The 18,175-nt window shown below is 34.8% G+C and overlaps 1 protein-coding gene across 3 annotated transcripts in view; it reads left to right on the forward strand.

Annotated features, from left to right (window-relative positions):
• The window catches only part of SUCO (SUN domain containing ossification factor), a 62,317-nt gene extending 46,713 nt beyond the window's left edge, over positions 1 to 15,604 (forward strand). For 2 of the 3 annotated variants that reach the window (XM_012729170.1, XM_012729171.1), the window contains 7 exons: positions 1,030 to 2,193; positions 3,537 to 3,624; positions 5,609 to 5,713; positions 7,303 to 7,457; positions 7,951 to 8,042; positions 12,130 to 12,185; positions 13,588 to 15,588. In XM_012729170.1, the coding sequence (XP_012584624.1) occupies positions 1,030 to 2,193; positions 3,537 to 3,624; positions 5,609 to 5,713; positions 7,303 to 7,457; positions 7,951 to 8,042; positions 12,130 to 12,185; positions 13,588 to 14,031 (2,104 nt within the window). In that variant the 3' untranslated portion in view covers positions 14,032 to 15,588. Of the gene's footprint in view, positions 1 to 1,029; positions 2,194 to 3,536; positions 3,625 to 5,608; positions 5,714 to 7,302; positions 7,458 to 7,950; positions 8,043 to 12,129; positions 12,186 to 13,587 lie in introns of all 3 variants that reach the window. The other variant, XM_004688486.2, reaches the window with a different exon arrangement.
• Positions 15,605 to 18,175: the final 2,571 nt, after the last annotated feature.

Consider the following 18,175-nt stretch of genomic DNA (forward strand, 5'->3'; position numbering starts at 1 on the left):
ACAACTACTTGATAACAAGGTACTTTGTTTCTTGGTACTAGGAATATATTTCCCTTTAAACCAAATGTTTGCCATATTGCTATTATGTATTACTTTATATTTCCCAACATTGAATCCTTATTGCAAATAATTAATCTCACACTGTAAGTATAGATTTAAGAACAAATATAAAAGGCCTATAATATGAGAGCATTGATCAGGTAAATGCTCTATGCCTAGAAAGCAATAAAGGGTGCCTGAAATACCTAAAACAGTGTAGGGAGTAGGTATGGGAGAGAGAAATACTTTCTTCTCTCTGAAATAGATAATCATGTATGTGTTTAATGCCATACTGGAATTCCTTAAATAGTCCTTGCAAAAATTATCTTTCAGAAACCTAGCCCTCTTTTCATATAGGATATTGAAGCACAAAATACATTCATAAGTGTTAAACATTCTGATTCTAGTTGTGGGACGTAAAGAATGATGAAGATTGTAAAAATTTTAGGTATATTTGTAGGGAAAAAAGGGTATGTGGTATTTTTAGTAAGTATCTTAAGCAGATCATAAAAACCAAGTTTGATTTGTTAAATACTGTGATTTCAGTCATCTGTTAACTTCTTTTGTTTTTTAAGATTTATTTATGCATACAAGAGCCAGGTATAGGCCAGAAATGTGGGGTGGTGAGGGGATTCACCAGAGACAAAGTGAGCAGCAGAACAGGCAGATCAACTGAAATACACTGCAGAGGGGAGCAGCAGGCGAAACAGAATCCTCTCTGGCCAGGGATTGAAGTCATGCTGCAGTGGCTGCAGGTAGCTTCATAGTGCTGAAATTTAGCAGTTAACTTTTGACAAATGGACCTCTGTTGCCATTATCTGAAGAATTTCTGTTTATTATGATGAAAATGATTTGAGGGGAATTATTCATCCAAAAATAATTTGTGATTTTTCTGTATTTTTGGCCTTTTGTCTTCTGTATGAAATATCTATAATAATAACTTTAGATTTTCTAGTTGAAGTGATTTGTAATTAAGATATGTACTTTTAGGTTTGTAACCACTGAAGAACACAGAGATGACATGGAGGCATCAACACCAGACACTCCAAAAGAGAGTCCCATTGTACAACTGGTTCATGAGGAAGAGGATGATGCAAGTCCATCCACAGTGACCCTCCTGGGTAGCGGTGAACAAGAGGATGAGTCATTGCCCTGGTTTGAGTTAGAGACACAAATACTTTGCAGTGAACTGACAACAATTTGTTGTATTTCTACTTTTCCAGAATACATATATAAATGGTGTTCAGTTGGTGTTGCTTTTTATCGGCAACACAGCAGAACTGCTGTGAATAAAGAAAGAAATGATCATGTGTCATTTCAACCATCATTACTACTCCCTGCAGGGTCAGTAGATGTTTCAGTATTGCAACCTCCAAGTGAAGACTTTGTCAATAAGAATGAGGAAAAGGAAACTGAAAGTATGGTTCTAGATGACTTAAGTAGTATGCGCCAAGGTGATTTGACTAATCACACTATAGATGCAATTGAACTTGAACCAAGCCATCCTCAAACTCTTTCTCAGTCTTTTCTTTTAGATGTTACTCCACAAATCAATTCATTATCTAAAATAGAAGTATCTGAGTCTATTAACTATGAGACAGGTCATACACCATCACAGGTGGCTCCCCAAGAGGGTTTTGTTGAGGTTGATAATGAAACAGAAAAGAAGTCCATGAGTTTTAGTTCTATAGAAAAACCAACTGTAATCTATGAGACAAGTAAAGTTAATGAAGTAATGGATACTGTTGTAAAAGAAGATATGGACTCCATGCAAATTATCACAAAACTATCTGAAACAATAGTGCCGCCTTTAAATACAGCTACTATACCAGACAGTGAAGATGGGGAAGCCAAAATAAACATAGCTGATACACCAAAGCAAGTTTTGACCCCTGTTGTGGATTCTTCTACATTACCTGAAGTAAAAGAAGAGGAACAATCTCCAGAAGATGCCCTTTTGAGAGGATTACAGAGGACAGCTACAGATTTTTATGCTGAACTACAAAATTCTACAGATCTGGGATATGCTAATGGAAATCTTGTACATGGATCAAACCAAAAGGAGTCAGTATTTATGAGACTTAATAATCGTATTAAAGCCTTAGAAGTTAACATGTCTCTCAGTGGTCGCTATCTGGAGGAGCTAAGCCAAAGGTCAGTTTTCTTATGAATGAGCACAATCAATTTTTGGGTATTGTGAGTTAAGCAGCAGAACATATTATGTAGACTAGGAGAGGAAGGATTTAATTATGTAATAAAAGCAGTAAGCACAAAAGAGCTGGAAGGAGAAAGTAAGTTAATTGGATATTAATTAGTGACAGAATAATTTCTTTTTAAGAAATACTAAGTGGTGATACACCTTTGATATTAGGGCATGTACTCCATTTTTGCTTCCTACTGTTTCTTAAATTTAGCTAACACTTTTACTGCTGAGGCAGTACCAATGTATTTATGCTGTTATAAAGACCCTAGGGGACCATTCTTCATTTTTCAGGCATATGCTCTCTTTTTTTCACCCTGTAAGTAGCCAGAGTTCTCAGGGCTTCTCCAGCATTTTGACATTAAGTATTTTGAGTTTCTAAAATACTGCCTTTTCTTCTTTTTTTTTAAATATTTATTCATACAGAACTGGGGTACAGGGCAGATATGCGGAGGGTGAGAGGACTCACCAGGGACAGAGTCAGGAGCAGAACAGGCAGATCAACGAAGTACACTGCTAAGGGGAGCAGCGGGTGGGTCAGGAGAGGTCTGCCACGCCATGTGGATCACTTCCGGGACAGGCGGGGATCGAACTCTTGCGGAAGTGGCTTAAGCTTCTCAGTGCAGTGCTTTAACCTGCTGCGCTGCCCTTTTCTTCTTCTTAAATTGATATACTGGTGAGATGTCACAATGGTAGTCATTATATGTCTTAAAGGGGGTTTCTTCCTAGCCCATATACTTATTGACTGTGTTAATGTGCATGTTCAATAACCTCATACTGGCTTTTTCCACTCCCCAACAATGCCCCAGAAAGCCCCCTAGGAGAACAGCAGCAATTGGTAATGAATTTTTTAGAGCAATGAGATGCATGGAAGTGACATTGAAGTCTAGATGACACTTCAAATAATATCTCTTTTTTAAAAAAAAAAAGATTTTATTTATTTTGCATAGAAGAATTGGGGTATATTCTAGAGGTCCAGAGGGTGAGGACTCACCAGAGACAGAGTGGGTGGGTCACCAAAATACACTACTGTGTATTTTGAGCAGCTGGTGAGACAGGAGAGGTCTGCTTCACCATGTGGGCTAGCTCCCTTGCCAGGGATTGAAACCAGGCCAGCATCATGAAAGTGCTCAAGGGGTTGCTCTTTTTTTTAACCTTTTTACCTGTATCACACAGTTTCAATAAGAATCATTTTCAGAAAAATGAATTTATCTCATGTCAAAATTAGAGGTATTTCCAGTAATAAATGAATAAATAAGAAATTAATGTAAATTTAGATCAATTCTTAAATCCACAGGTACCGAAAACAAATGGAAGAAATGCAGAAGGCTTTTAATAAAACAATAGTAAAACTTCAGAATACTTCAAGAATAGCAGAGGAGCAGGTTGGTCATTTTTGTGTCTTGTTTTCTTATTATGTAAATTACCACTGTATTTTGTAGGCTCTCTCTGGTAAGAGGATTAATTACTAATAGTTTATTTTTTCTTGTCGTAACTAATGACCAAGTCTGATATATATATATCACCTTGTTTGGAAAGTTACCTAGTTTTTAGCATCATTATATACTTTAGAGAAAATTATCTCGTGTTTTTATACAGCATTTGAGATACACGTGTGTTGAGGTACACTGGACTTTTATGTACCTTGAGATCTTTTCTGGTTTTCAATTAGACAATGTTATTGCAAATAAGAAACAACTTTTTAAATTCTTATATGTTTTTATTATTTTTTAAATTTTGTCTTGATTTGTACAGTGATGTGATAGGACTGGTAATGGTTGTCATTCTGTCTACTGACTTTAAGGGAATGATTTCAATACTTGCACTGTCAAATGTAATGCTTATTATGTTTTCATAGTGTTATCACAGTGAAAGTGTTGAACTTGTCTAAAAGAGGTGTATTGATACAGGGACGTGTGGGATGGGGTGAGGTAAAGTGAGAAAGCTTTAGATTTCATTGAGTTCCACTGCCTATTAATCTAAGTCTTTAATTCTCAGCATTATAGTTGTGATTCCATACAAAATGATTCCCATCTACTCCCCCTCCCACTTTTTACTTAAGGTTTGAAAGTTATTTACATATTTTGAGTGCAGGTCATTTTCTTGAACTTGAGATTTGATTTGCAGATGTTTTTCCCCAGCATTTTGTTTTTGCATTTTTTTTGTTTTTGCATTTTTAAAAAGCATTTTTTAAAAGCTACATTTTAAATTTGTTGAGGCCCACCCAGCTTTATCATTTTTTCTTTATTCTGCAAAATATTTGCCTAACCCAGTCATACAGACTTTTTTCCATGTTTTTCTTCTAGAAATTTTATAGTTTTTATTTTACAATAGTTTATAATTCATTTTGAGGTTTTTTATGCATTGCAAAAGTATTCATTAAACGTTTTAATGGAGGAACGTGATTAGGGAATAAGAATATTTGGTTTTTCAAAAGACCTCTGTTTAGACTGAATTTCCTTTCCCCTTTTCATAAAAATCCATTGATTCTTACCATTGGTCTATTTCTGGGCTTCTTTTCTGTTCATTTATTTGTGTACCTTGACATTGCTATGTAGTAACTTTTTTAAGGTAGTGTAAATCCTCCTCTGGCTTTGCTCTTCTTTTCCAAAATTGTTTGGCCAATCTGGATTGAGAGCTAAGTTTTCAGTTTCTGTTAGACCCACAACAACCTCCCACTAAAAGAGGAAATCATGGGTGCACACACAAAAACATATTTGAACCTTGATTAGGATTGTGTTGAATTCATAGATCAATTTAAGAATTTACATCTTAATAGTATTAAGTATGCTAATACATGACTACAGTATTTATTCATTGATTATATTAATTTTCCTTACTCTGTATTTTTCTCTTTGATTTAAATGTTAACATCTTTGCTATTAGTAGTATTGGAAGTAAATCTTGATTAGAGAGATTAACCAATTTATTAAATTTTAACACCTTATCCTGTAAATGTTTATAAGTTTCTAGAATTCATCAGTGTTTTTCAAATGTTAAGGGAAACAGTTTAGTGAGTCATGTTCAACATTTTAAAACAATGAAGTAGGATGGAAATACCACAACAGATCACAGAAATGGATAGAAGTGAAACATTTCTGTTATAGTTTTATACATCAAATTCCTTCCCCCAGCATCTAGCATTGATGATCTTCATGATCATTTGTAGGTTATTGACTATGTGACATTATGTTAAGTAACAAAATTCAACCAAGTTAATTTTAAAACTCTTATTGGTTTTATTAAATAATTAATGAATGGGGCAGCATTCCATTTAGCACGTTATTTACTTGGATTTATAATGTAATGTAGTTAATGAACAGATGCAGAATAAAGAAAACCGATACTGATTTTTTCCCTTTATTGTAGGATCAACGTCAGACTGAAGCCATCCAGTTGCTTCAGGCACAACTGACCAACATGACACAGCTTGTTTCAAACTTATCAACAACAGTAGCAGAATTAAAACGTGAGGTAATTGTTTTTGCAGGTGCATATCCAGAGGTTATCATAAAGGCAGCCTTTTTAAAAATTTGGTAGCTAAAAATATTAATTGAACAAAATTTTTATTATACCGGGATGTGACATCTTTAAATTTTGTGAAATACAATATCAAAATCTATTGGAAGGTACAGCTTTCATAATTTATATCTTAACCAGCTACAAAGCCATTTTAGGCTTTTTGCAATAAGTCATTTTTACTTCAAAAATGTTTATTAGGTTACTTAACAAAGCAAAGATTTCATTCATTTAACACATTTTTATTTAACTATCAGTGAATGTGACACATGAGCTATATAGGTTGGCATGCAGTAGCAAACAGCTTCAGGCCTCACAGACCTTATGTTTTGTGGGAGAAAAGAAATACATATGTTAATACATATGATCACTTCTCACAATAAGTGCTTTGAAGGACAGCAAGATAGTAAAATATGTATGTATAGATTAGTGTGATAAGGATTGCTGCTTTCACTAGGGTGATCATGAAGGCTTTTATGAGGAGGTAGCATTAAAACTGAGTACTCATTAAGAGCTAAAAGCCATATACAGCTTGAGGTCAGACCAGAATTTTTACTCGCAGATCTAGGGCAAAGGACCCATAGTTAGACACAATATAAAAGGTTTGAGGGCAGAAAGGAAGCTATATGGCTGGAGCAGTGAATGAGAGACGTGAGGGTAAGAAATGAGTTCTAGTCTTTGCAAAGTATAGTGACATGGATCATCCCATTCACTAATTTTAAGAAACTCCTTATTTCTTGCTCTGTGGAGAATTATAGAGGTGAAGAAGAAGGCCACTGGCAATTAAATGTAGTAGTTTGGTGAGGTGAAAGTTGTTTGGATGAGGATTTTATAAGTGGAAAACAGTATGGGGAGATTGAATTTAAGGTACATTGAAAAGCTAAGGAGACAAACCTTGTTGAAAGATTGGCTGTATGGTGATGAGAGGCTATTGGTGAGCCATAGGTTTTTGACTTAAAGCTAATGGCTCAGTTTCACAGGATGGGAAAGACTAGGTAAGAGCATTATTTTCTCTCCTTAAGGAGGAAATAATGTAAATAGAAAGACAAAGCGGAAGTAGTAAAGGTTGACAACTGGTAAACATATATGAAGGTATAAATATGTTTAATGTACCACATTTTTTTAAGGACTTGTTTTTATTTATTTATGCAAACAAGACCTGGGGTGTGAGACAGAATGGGGAGCAGAACAGGCAGATCTATTAAAATACACTGCTAAGGGGAGCACTGGCGAGACAGGAGAGGTCTGCTAGCTTCTTGGCTGGGGATGGAACTCAGTGGTGAGAGTACTCCTATGCCACCAGGGAGGCCCTATAATGTATCACTTTTAAAACTTTCCATAGGTTTAAAATTTTCTATGTAAGAATTAGGGAAAAAGTAAAACATTGCATAATAGTGTAGTATCAAAGAGTATAAGGCCTGTATATTTGAAGCACATTGAAAAAATATTTAAAGTGATTTGTCCTTTGAATTTTGGCTTCCACTATATTTTTTACCAATGTAATTTATTATTGTTTTTATTATGTAAATCCTCTCTCACCTCAGGTCTCAGATCGACAAAGCTATCTTGTCATATCTTTGGTTCTCTGTGTTGTCTTGGGACTGATGCTTTGTATGCAGCGTTGTCGAAATACCCCTCGATTTGATGGAGATTTTATTTCAAAACTTCCTAAAAGTAATCAGTATCCAAGCCCTAAAAGGTAATATCAACACTGTATTTCACAGTTTTCTTTTTTTTTTTTACAATGCTTTTTGTATTTTTGAAAACTTTTGAACAAATAGAGTGAGTTAATTCCTTCACTATATGATTATCTTGAAACTAAAATTTTAAAAGATTTATGGGAGTTAGTGAGGCAGTTCTATAGGCTTGGATGGTTCTTTTGACTATATTTAATAGAGAAAACATTAATTGAGTACATTAAAAACCCTTGAAATGTTTTGGTCTAAAAGATGCTTACTTTGAAATCCTAAAGGTAAAGAGATAGGTATTTTCGATATTGTACCTTTTAGACAGAATTCTTAAAATTCTTCCCTCTACCCCATATTTATTCACAGTAATTGGAATGTTACCTCAGAGATTAGTCCTATGTGGCATGTAAAATTCTCAGTAGCTTCCAATAGTCCCAACTGTAGAATAAGTTATATATTGTTTACTCATTATACTTAATGTTGATTTTTCTCTTAATGTGTTAGGTGTTTCTCTTCCTATGATGATATGAATTTGAAAAGGAGAACTTCATTCCCACTCATCAGATCGAAGTCTCTACAGCTAACTGGCAAAGAAGGTAGATTGTGTGTGTGTGTGTGTGTGTGTGTGTGTGTAGACATGAATCTTTCTTACTGTGTGTGTGTAGACATGAATCTTTCTTACTGCTGAAATAAGTATGATGTCAGTGTTGTGTTTGAGACCATCTGCAACAGAATAATAGATGCAATCTTTGTGTTTGCGCTGTGTTAAAGCCACTTTACCACTTTCACACTTATCTTTGTTCCTAAAAGCCCATAGGGTGGGCGGGTGCTTAGTTTATTAAACTAGCCATTGGTAGCTTTGTTTGCACATGCTCCTGTTTAGAAGTATTTCTTTTTAGAAAGGGATGTTTGAGAAAGTTCAACAGATATGGAAAGCCTGAATGTCCTCCCGTAGCATCCTGTGCTTATCTGCCTCCCCTTCTGTACAGGTAGGACCCCTTTTGTCTATAGCTTAGAACTATGAGGCACTTCATAATTAAAAAATCTGGACTTTTTTTTATATCCCAGTGTCTATAACAGCTTTCCATTGTCTTAACACTTAATAAATACTTAAATGAGTGGATGGTGCTGAATTGCTATTTTGCAATAGCAGTACTTTTACAATTAGTGTTTACTAAGAGATGTATTGTTATAGCAATATTAAAATAACCAAGTTAATTGCCAAATTGTATATTACAATTAGGAGCGTTTTCTCAATCATTAGACTCTCTCTCTTTTTCTTTTTCTCTTTCTCTCTCTCCCCCTCTTTCTTTCTCACTTTAGGATTAGTAATTAAACAACATGTTTTAGATCACATCTTCAAGTATCATTCCTGAACTTCAGTTGATTTTACTGTTATCACTAAGTTTTACAGATTTAGCCCATGGTAAATCTAGCCTTCCTTCCTGCTGTTTACTTTCTTTTCTTTTTTGGCTGATATGTCTTGTTGTAACTGAAATTTTTTATTTAACCATTATATGCAAAAAAGTATAATTATCATATATAAAGACTGATACATTTTCAAGAACAAAACACACCTATGTGACCAACACCCATGTTAAGAATCAGAAAATTACCCAGCCCAGAAACTTTCTGTGTCCTTTTAGTTACTGCCCATTCTATTCCAGGATATTAAGAATTTTAACTATTGGTTGAGAGATTTACTATGTCATTATGTGTAATATGTTTATTCTCATTCCTATGTTGTATTCCATTGTACACATTAATTTATATTTGGATTATTTTCAGTTTAAGGTTATATCATATATTTGGTAAACATATGGATGCATTTCTTTACGTTATATATCTAGAAATGTGATTGCTGGATCATAAGGCATATTTTAATATATATATTTATACACACAAATACACACCCCTGATATTCAGTTTTCCACCTGTCAGCCCTCCTGTCAACTATGTATGAATTTCATTTGTTCCACAGCCTTATTAACATTTAGTATTGTTGCTCTTTTGTCCATTCTGGTAGATATATAACAGTCCTTATTTGAACTATATGTATATGATTAGGGAAAAAATTTTTTTCATTCTCCACTTCTCTAATCTTATTTTAAATTAGTTGAAAACTATCATGTTTATTTTACTATATCTGTTCTCTTTATGTCACTTTTCAAAGAAAATGAAATAATTTTTTGTATATAATAATAGAATTAATCTATTTTAAACAATTTAATCCTCATTTATTTTTACAATTACAGTGGACAGGAGACTGACTTTAATTCTGATTCTGCTATTATTTGTTTCTTCTATTTGAGTTAAATTTCTTCTTATAGTATCTATCATAGTCTGTATAGAGGTTAGCCATGCTGTACTTAACTTATTTTCAGTTCTAAATATTATGAGAAGAGACCATGTGCTATTATTTTTTTTTTTAAGATTTATTTATTTGTGTATACAAAACTGGGGTACAGGCCAGAGGCTCAGGGGCGGTGAGAGGCTTCACCAGAGACAGAGTGGGGAACAGAACAGGCAGATCGACGAAGTACACTGCTGAGGAGAGCAGCAGGCGGGTTAGGAGAGGTCTGCTACACCATGTGGTCACCTCCGGGGCAGGCGGAATCATGCGCAAGCGGCCCTAGATTCTCAGTGCTGTGCTCCAACCCGCTGCGCCACCAGGGAGGGCCCCATGTGTTATTTTTTTAAATTGTGGTAAAGGATGCTTAATATAAGCCATTTCTCCAATGTATCATAATGTTGAATATCTTTCTATGTTGTTTGTTGGCCATTTATAAATTATCTTTGGGGAACGTCAACAACTTTGTCTACTTTTCAATCTGGTTATTTGCTTTTTTTTGTTGTTTTGTTGTTTTATTGTAGATATTCTGTACATATCCTGAATGTTAACTCCTTATCACTTGTATCATTGGCAACATATATTCTCCTGTTCTCTATGTCACATTTTCACTCTGGTGTATGTGTTCTTTGATCAAAGTTTTGAAGTTTGTTTGAGGTTATCCTACTTGTTATGTTATCCTTCATTGTCAATTAATTGTCATGAAGTTTTTCTGCTGTGTTCTTTTTTAGGAACTTTTAGGTCTTTAACTCATTTTTTAATTAATTTTTTTTTAAAGATTTATTTATCCATACAGAACTGGGGTATAGGCCAGAGGTGCAGGGGCGGTGAGAGGTTTCACCAGAGACAGAGCGGAGAGCAGAAAAGGCAGATTGACGAAATACACTGCTAAGGGGAGCAGCGGGTGGGTCAGGAGAGGTCTGTCCACCATGTGGATCACCTCGGAGGGTGAGCGGGAATCAAACTCATGCTGAGGTAGCTTTAGCTTCTCATTGCTGTGTTTTAACCCGCTGCGCCACATATATATTTTTTTAAGATTTTATTTATTTATGCATAGAAAAACTGGGTGTAGGCCACAGGTATGGGATGAGGTGATATGATTTACCAGAAAAAGAGTGGGGTGCAGAACAGGCAGATAACTGAAATACGCTGCTGAGGTGGGCAGCAGGCAAGACAGACAGGAGAGACCTGCACATGTGGGTTAAGTCACTGGCTGTGATGCAAACTCATGCCACATTGGCTGGTGATAGTTTGATAGCAGTGAGACTTTAACCCCTGTGCCACCAAGGAAATTCTGTGTGCACATATTTTTTGCATTGGCAAATGCTTTTAGGGCAAAAATGACTCGAGTATTCCACTTGACTCTGAATTCCTATTTTTCTTTCAATGTTGGCCTGGGGATTACTTACTAACTTAACAGTTCTTTAGTGCTTTCAGTAATTTTTTTTAAAAATCTATCAGTGGAAAGGTTGATCTGAATTAACTCTTTCCAGTAGACAGTCATGTTTTTTTTAAAGCAATTTGAATAAGATTAGTAATGTGATAAAAATGACTATGGGTATATTCACATATTTGATGTCTTCTCAAATTTCTGTGACAATATGAAAAATTGTAATTGTTTGAACCTCTATAAGACCATAAATTGTATACTTCTAATTGAACCAGGACTAAAAGTGTCATGGTGGGGGTGGCATAGAGATGTCTTGAATGTGCTTAAAGTAATGAAATCTTAGAAACCTAAAACTAATAATCTCAGCAGTCCAGAAGTGTCCTATTGTTCAATCATTTACATTACACCTTGAAAATATTTTTAGACTTTGACATTCATTGTTTTGATCATGGGTTAATCATTATAAACAATTAGAAAAGGCTCTTCTGTCCCGTTGTTGTACACATTTCTCTAACTTTCACACATGGCCACAACTTCTCATTGCACATTGTTAACCAAACATTTGGACTTAGTGTAGAGTTTATATTTTTAGGGAATTACTTAAATGATGGATAGATAATTGATATTAGCTTACCTGATAATGTCATTTTACTTAGCAGGTATGAAGGCAGGGCTAGACCCAAAAGACGGGTTATCACTGTATTGACTGATAGTTAGCTATTAGGTAAAAACTTGAAGTTACTTGAAGGTGACTGGGCAAGCCCAAATAAGGAAAGATACCTATCTCCTACCTTGTTGGTTTACTAATTTAAAATATATTAGTGCATGGTTAACAGTGCATGGTCACTGTTTCTATTAAGAAAATAATGCTAAGTGTCACAAAATATTTTTATAATGATTAATCCTGACGTATATAATCTTCATCTTTTTTTTTTCCTTATAGTAGACCCAAATGATTTATACATCGTCGAACCTCTCAAGTTTTCTCCAGAAAAAAAGGTAAAAATGTATTTGTTTATAAGTGTATTGGTATGTTGTGAAGAGATAGGTGGCATTGTTTAATAATTTTTTGCATGGTCCTTACATCTTTTATTTATCTTCAATAATGATATAAATGTTTTCAGGGGTCATTAAGCTGTGTGGCTCATAGGTCCTTTGTAGGTTATGACTTGTTTTGTATGGGCCTAAAGCTAAGTTTTAAAGATAAAAAAATTTATTGATTTAGTACTGTATTACAGTATTTATATAAATTTCAGGAGTACAGCTTTACACTTCTATTTGTATTTATGCCTTATCTATCCACTACCAAAATTCATGTCTTTCACCCTATCAAACTGACCCCTGACTACTGCTCCCTTTTCTTCCCTTCCCTCCAGAAACCACCATATTTTCACAGTCTTAAGAGTTATTTTTGTTGTGGATTGTAAATTTTTTACATTTTTATTTATATTCTACATATGAATGCAACTGGTGATTTCACTTTCTCATTTCACTTTAATCACTCAGGTTCAGTCCATGTTGTCACAAAAGAGAAGATTTCATCTTTTTTTTAATGCTACATAGTATTTTATTGAGTATTTATAGCACATCTCAGAGTCATTTTTAAAACATTGTAAAATAAAGAATATTCAAGAGATACATATGTACTTGAAAAGCCTAAAACATTACATTACTGTCTGGCCCTTTCCTCAAAATGTTTGCCTGTCCCCGGTAGCTGGCCATTATTTATTGAATAACGTGTGTGTGCTAGTCCTACAATCCTCACAGCAACCTGCAGATGAGAAAACAGAAACTCAAGGGAGTTTGTAACTTCCTTAAATGATAGACATCTAAGCTTAAATATACCTTAGCTTTTTTAACTAAAATGTATGTCCTTTTTCCATTTTGCATTTCCAAGTTTTACTTGTTCTGATTAGTGGTAATTGTGTGCAAGTGAAATAATTGGTCTTTATAACCAAATAGCCAAGACTTAAATCCCAATTTGTCTACTCTCCACATTGTAGCTGGCACAGGGAAACAAAACTCTGACTGAACCTTGTTAGAACCTTGTTAGGAATTAGGTCTGAAATACCTGTTAGGATTAGTAAATAAGATATACATAAAAGCAACTAGAATAATATCTGGCTCATAACAGGTATTCAGATGTTAGTTAAACACTTTACCAAAAGTTATCATCATTAAATCTATAATCAGAGGTATCAGAAAAGTAACTTCTGACTGGTTTAAAAATAGAAAGATAGGTAATGATGGTATGTATGTAGATGTAATAGTATCTAAATGTTATTTATAAGACTGTCTTGCTTTTCACCAGAGGTTGCACTTGCCTCCATCTCTAAATGTTTATTTAATTAGGTGCCTGTTAGAGGTCTGACTCCCACCTGTCCTTTTACTTGTCTTACAGAAGAAACGCTGCAAATACAAAACTGAAAAAATTGAGACCATAAAGCCTGCAGATCCATTGCACCCGATAGCCAATGGAGACATAAAAGGAAAGAAGCCCTTTACAAATCAGAGAGATTTTTCTAATATGGGAGAAGTTTATCACTCTTCTTATAAAGGTCCTCCATCTGAAGGGAGTTCAGAAACTTCATCACAGTCAGAAGAGTCTTATTTTTGTGGCATTTCAGCATGCACAAGTCTGTGCAATGGACAGTCCCAAAAGACAAAAACTGAGAAAAGGGCTTTAAAACGAAGGCGTTCAAAAGTCCAAGACCAAGGAAAATTGATAAAAACTCTAATACAGACTAAGTCAGGATCGTTACCGAGCCTGCATGACATAATCAAAGGAAACAAAGAGATCACCGTGGGAACATTTGGTGTTACAGCAGTCTCGGGACATATCTAAAATTAATCACACTTTTCATACTGGAGACCTTTTTTTTTTTTGTTCTTTAAAGAACAGTCTGTGGTATTTGAAGGATTTGAGGGAAGAAGAAAATATTAATGAGAGAAGTATTCAGAAATTATGGTTTCTGCCATTTTGGAAAGTAGGTGGGATTGTGTCAATCTTGGTGAATGATCTGCAATTTTATAAGACTGATCACTTCCTACAAGGACACTGGTAGACATTTTGTAAAGATTTTTTTTTTTTTTTCACAGATTAATTACTGGGACAGAAGTAATTTGGAAACCCAGTTCCTTGGGTGGGATAGGAATGAAAGTCTAAACCTCTTCCTTTAGCTTTGTTCCTATTTCTTGCACCTTCCCATATTTATGTGCCTTTTGTCTATTTATAATGCCACTGGAAGAGGAGGGAAATGTTTTTCTGTCATTTGATTTCTTTTATAACTTTATTAGTTTTTTGAAGCTGCAAACACTACAAGGCTTTAAGGTGCTCTGCGCCTGAAGTTCAGTAATGTGGGTCACACAATGAAAAGATCCTGAAGACTTGTCTAACTAGACCTCTGTTTAGCAAACTCACTTGAAACAAACTCTTGCTGGAATTTAAGTCTATTTGTGTAGGTAAATGATGTACTGTTAATATTATTTTCATTTGATTTTATTCACAGTTTTCTTTAGTCATTGACGGGGGGGGGAAGTGATATTTTCTTACAAAAGATTAGTATTTGCAAATAAATATCTTTGAAATGTATCTGTTAAGTACATTTCACCACTTACAAAGTTTTTCTTTAACTACATTACATTTTAAACATCACAGTAATGCACTAATCCTTCCAAACTTTAAAATCATCATTTTCTGATTCTAGAAATAGAAAATTTGAAGGCTTGTCACGTGAGTTCAAATCTCATAAAATATAATCACTGCCTACGTGCATATGCACAGAACCAGCTAGTGAGTTTGTCGAACCTTGTCTATTTGGACAAGTTTAAAGGGATTCTTATTACTTGCTTTGCATTGGCTACAAATGTGCAGAGGTATATATGTGTCATGTCAATGTGTCCTTTTTTTTTGGTCCTAGTTTTTCTTTAAAAATAATTGGCAGCAACCATTTGAATAAAATTATTTCTTACTATGTGTTTGTACAGTAGTGAGTGGAAGTGGAAAGCTTCTTTTTGAAAGGGAGAATTGATCATTTTGTGTTGTAAGATTTAAGTTATAACTTATTGAGCACTTTTAGTAATGACTGTTTTTAAACTGTCTAATACCTTTCCAGGGTATTGTTTGTAATGTGACTTATTTAAAGCCTTTGTGTTTAAGTTGCTGCTTTAGGTTAACAGTATGTTTTAGATGATTTAAAATTTTTTCCAGTCTGTACATTAGCCATTCAGAGCAAGAGGACCTGACTGTATGGGAACCCACTGAAAGAGGTCCAGAGAGGAGGTAGAGCAGAAAGTTACACCATCTGTGTGCGGCATCCAGTGTTGTGAAAAGATGACTTTCAATATGTAACTACAAAGCTGTAGTGCCATTAGAAACTGTGAATTTCCAAATAAATCTGAACACTTGTCTTTATTAATTATTGGTTCTTCCGTTCTTTGACAGAGAACTTAGAAATTTGTTACTTTTAACATAGATTTCAGTTTTTGCCACTTTAAAAGGTAAATGCATCAGCATCCCATTTAAGTAATTGGTTATTTATCAACCCACTCCAACTGATTGTATGTTTACATAAACACTTGTTCCCTAAACATTCATAATTTTACCTTTTCAAACAATAAGAATTTTAATCTGTTTGGGAAAATGTGGGTAGTTTTCCCTTATTTGGTATAATCTTTGAGACTAATAGCTTTTTTTCCCCTCTATACTAGAGTATAATATTTTGTAATTTTTTAACTTTTCCTTATTTAAGCAGGACATAGTATTTTACAACTGAAGTATTACTTTTTCCTCTCTGAGATTATGCCTAAATAAGGAAAAACAATATAATGAATGAAAATTTTTGCCAGTAGAAGATTTGTACCTGGTCAGAAGCTATGCTATCTGATAGGCTTTCAATCTTCTGAGAACGTCATCCTCTTTTTATTTCTTCTTTAGTTAAGCATGAAGGCAATATGAAATAGAGGAAACTGAGGGGTGGATAACAGTGAAGATATAAAATGAAATTTCTAATTGGATTTTTTAACTATTGAAGATATATGTATATATAATTGGAAGAATTTCATAGTTGTAGGCTTCTACAGCAGGTCCTCAAATAACATTTCATTCAATTTGTTGTTTTATTACAAGATTGATTAGGAGAAAAAAATCATTACTGAGCTGGAATCATTGTATGGAGTCTGCGCAGTCTTCCCATTTCTACATGGGTTTTTTTCCAGGTGCTGTGTTTGCCCATATGCCAAAGCACATGTAAGTTCTACGGTGTGTCTCCCCTGTCCTAATCTAAGTGTGGGTGTGGGTGTGTGTGATGCAACAGAAAGGTGTCTGTTGGCCTGGGTCCCTTTGTGTACTATGAGCTGCCAACACTGAATAAAGTTAATAATACCATAACATCTGATATGCAGTTCATGGTCAGACTTTTCCAGTTTCCTCATGCATGCCTTTTTTTTTGTAATTGAGGTAATGTTGTCTTATACTATTTATATTTTGAAAGCATAGGATCACCCCTTCTCATGCTGTTAATTGCACTATATTTATTTATTTATTTATGCTTACAAGAACTGGAGTACAGACCAGAGCTGGGAAGAAGTGAGAGGATTCACCCAAGACAGAACTCATGCTGCAGTGACTGTGAACAGTTTCATAGTGCTGCACTTTAACCCTTTGTGCCACCAGGGTGGGCCCCACTGTAAGGGAGAGATGTCAAAGTTGCAGTCAAGTTTCATTACCTTGTAGTATCTGTTTAATTTCTTTTAACAGTAAGGGTTGGTTTCTGACCTTGTTGTGTGTGTTTGTGTATTTTGTGTGTGTGTGTGTGTGTGTATACATATATCATGTGTGTGTAAGGGCCATACTAAATTTTTCACCAAATCATTTCAGTTTCAGTGTAAGAGCTACCAAAAGGGGAACACCAAGAACTTTTCAACTGATGTTGATACCATCACTGAAAATTTCTTGCCAGCCCACAAGTATTCATTTCACTAACAGTAAACAAAAAATCCTGTGGGAGCATGTATTCATGACTTTCATTTAACCTATTACTTTCAAAATTAAACCTTTAAAATATGTACTTATGACAGAGCTTATCACTTGGCGATTGTAAGGTCATACACCATAGACTATCAAGTTTTTTTTGTTTTTTTGTTTTTTGGCAAATCAGTTATTAAAACCCTAACAAGTACCTTCTGTTATAATACTTTAAAATTGTCTGAACAAGCATAAGCAATTATGTTTTAAAGTGAATAGAGAAAAAAAGCAAGTCTTAAATCCAGGGGGATTTAAAGTAGTTCTCAGGGAGGTGATATGCCACTCAATTTTAGAGCAGTTTTTCTTAGCATATAGTAGCTGCTACTTCTATCAGGTGGGAGGTTTTTGGCAATAAGTAACGCAAAAATCATTGAGGATGGTTTAAACATTGGATTTATTATTTATTTTATTAGAGTGCTACGGTTAGTGGTTCCAGGATTGGTTGGCTCAGATACTTGGAGTGAAAGTGTGGAGGAACTTTTCCTCGCACTGTGCCATCTTCCCCATGTGCTCAGACCAAGCTAAAACATTGCAAATGTATCCTCTTATCTAAAAGACTTAATTGGTTAGTGCTGTTACTGCACCAGCTTTAAAAAGAAAAAGCTGAAACAGATCATTAAGTTAGTCATTTGAAGAGTGGCGATTTGAACACACCAGGTTGTGGGACTTTCAGTACCTAAGATATTAATCACTGTGTCGTAATGCCGCCTGCTGGAGACCCGGGGTACTACCTGAGAATCCAGAGAGACTACTCAGGAATTCAGCAAACAGCGGGAGTCATTTGCAGGAGCACACTTTTCTAGCACTAGGTGGGTAGAACTTGTCCCTTTGTATTAAGAAGCTGGAGAGATCCAGGACTCAATAATGAGTCAATAATACCTGCTTGGGATAGATTGTTATATTTAGCATTCAGTTTTCAGAAAAAAATCCAAAACTATATTTTCCGGTAGTGCTTAGGGTGAAA

Source organism: Condylura cristata, unplaced genomic scaffold, assembly GCF_000260355.1.
Source record: "Condylura cristata isolate star-nosed mole 26May11 unplaced genomic scaffold, ConCri1.0 scaffold00024, whole genome shotgun sequence".
Lineage (NCBI taxonomy): Eukaryota > Metazoa > Chordata > Mammalia > Eulipotyphla > Talpidae > Condylura > Condylura cristata.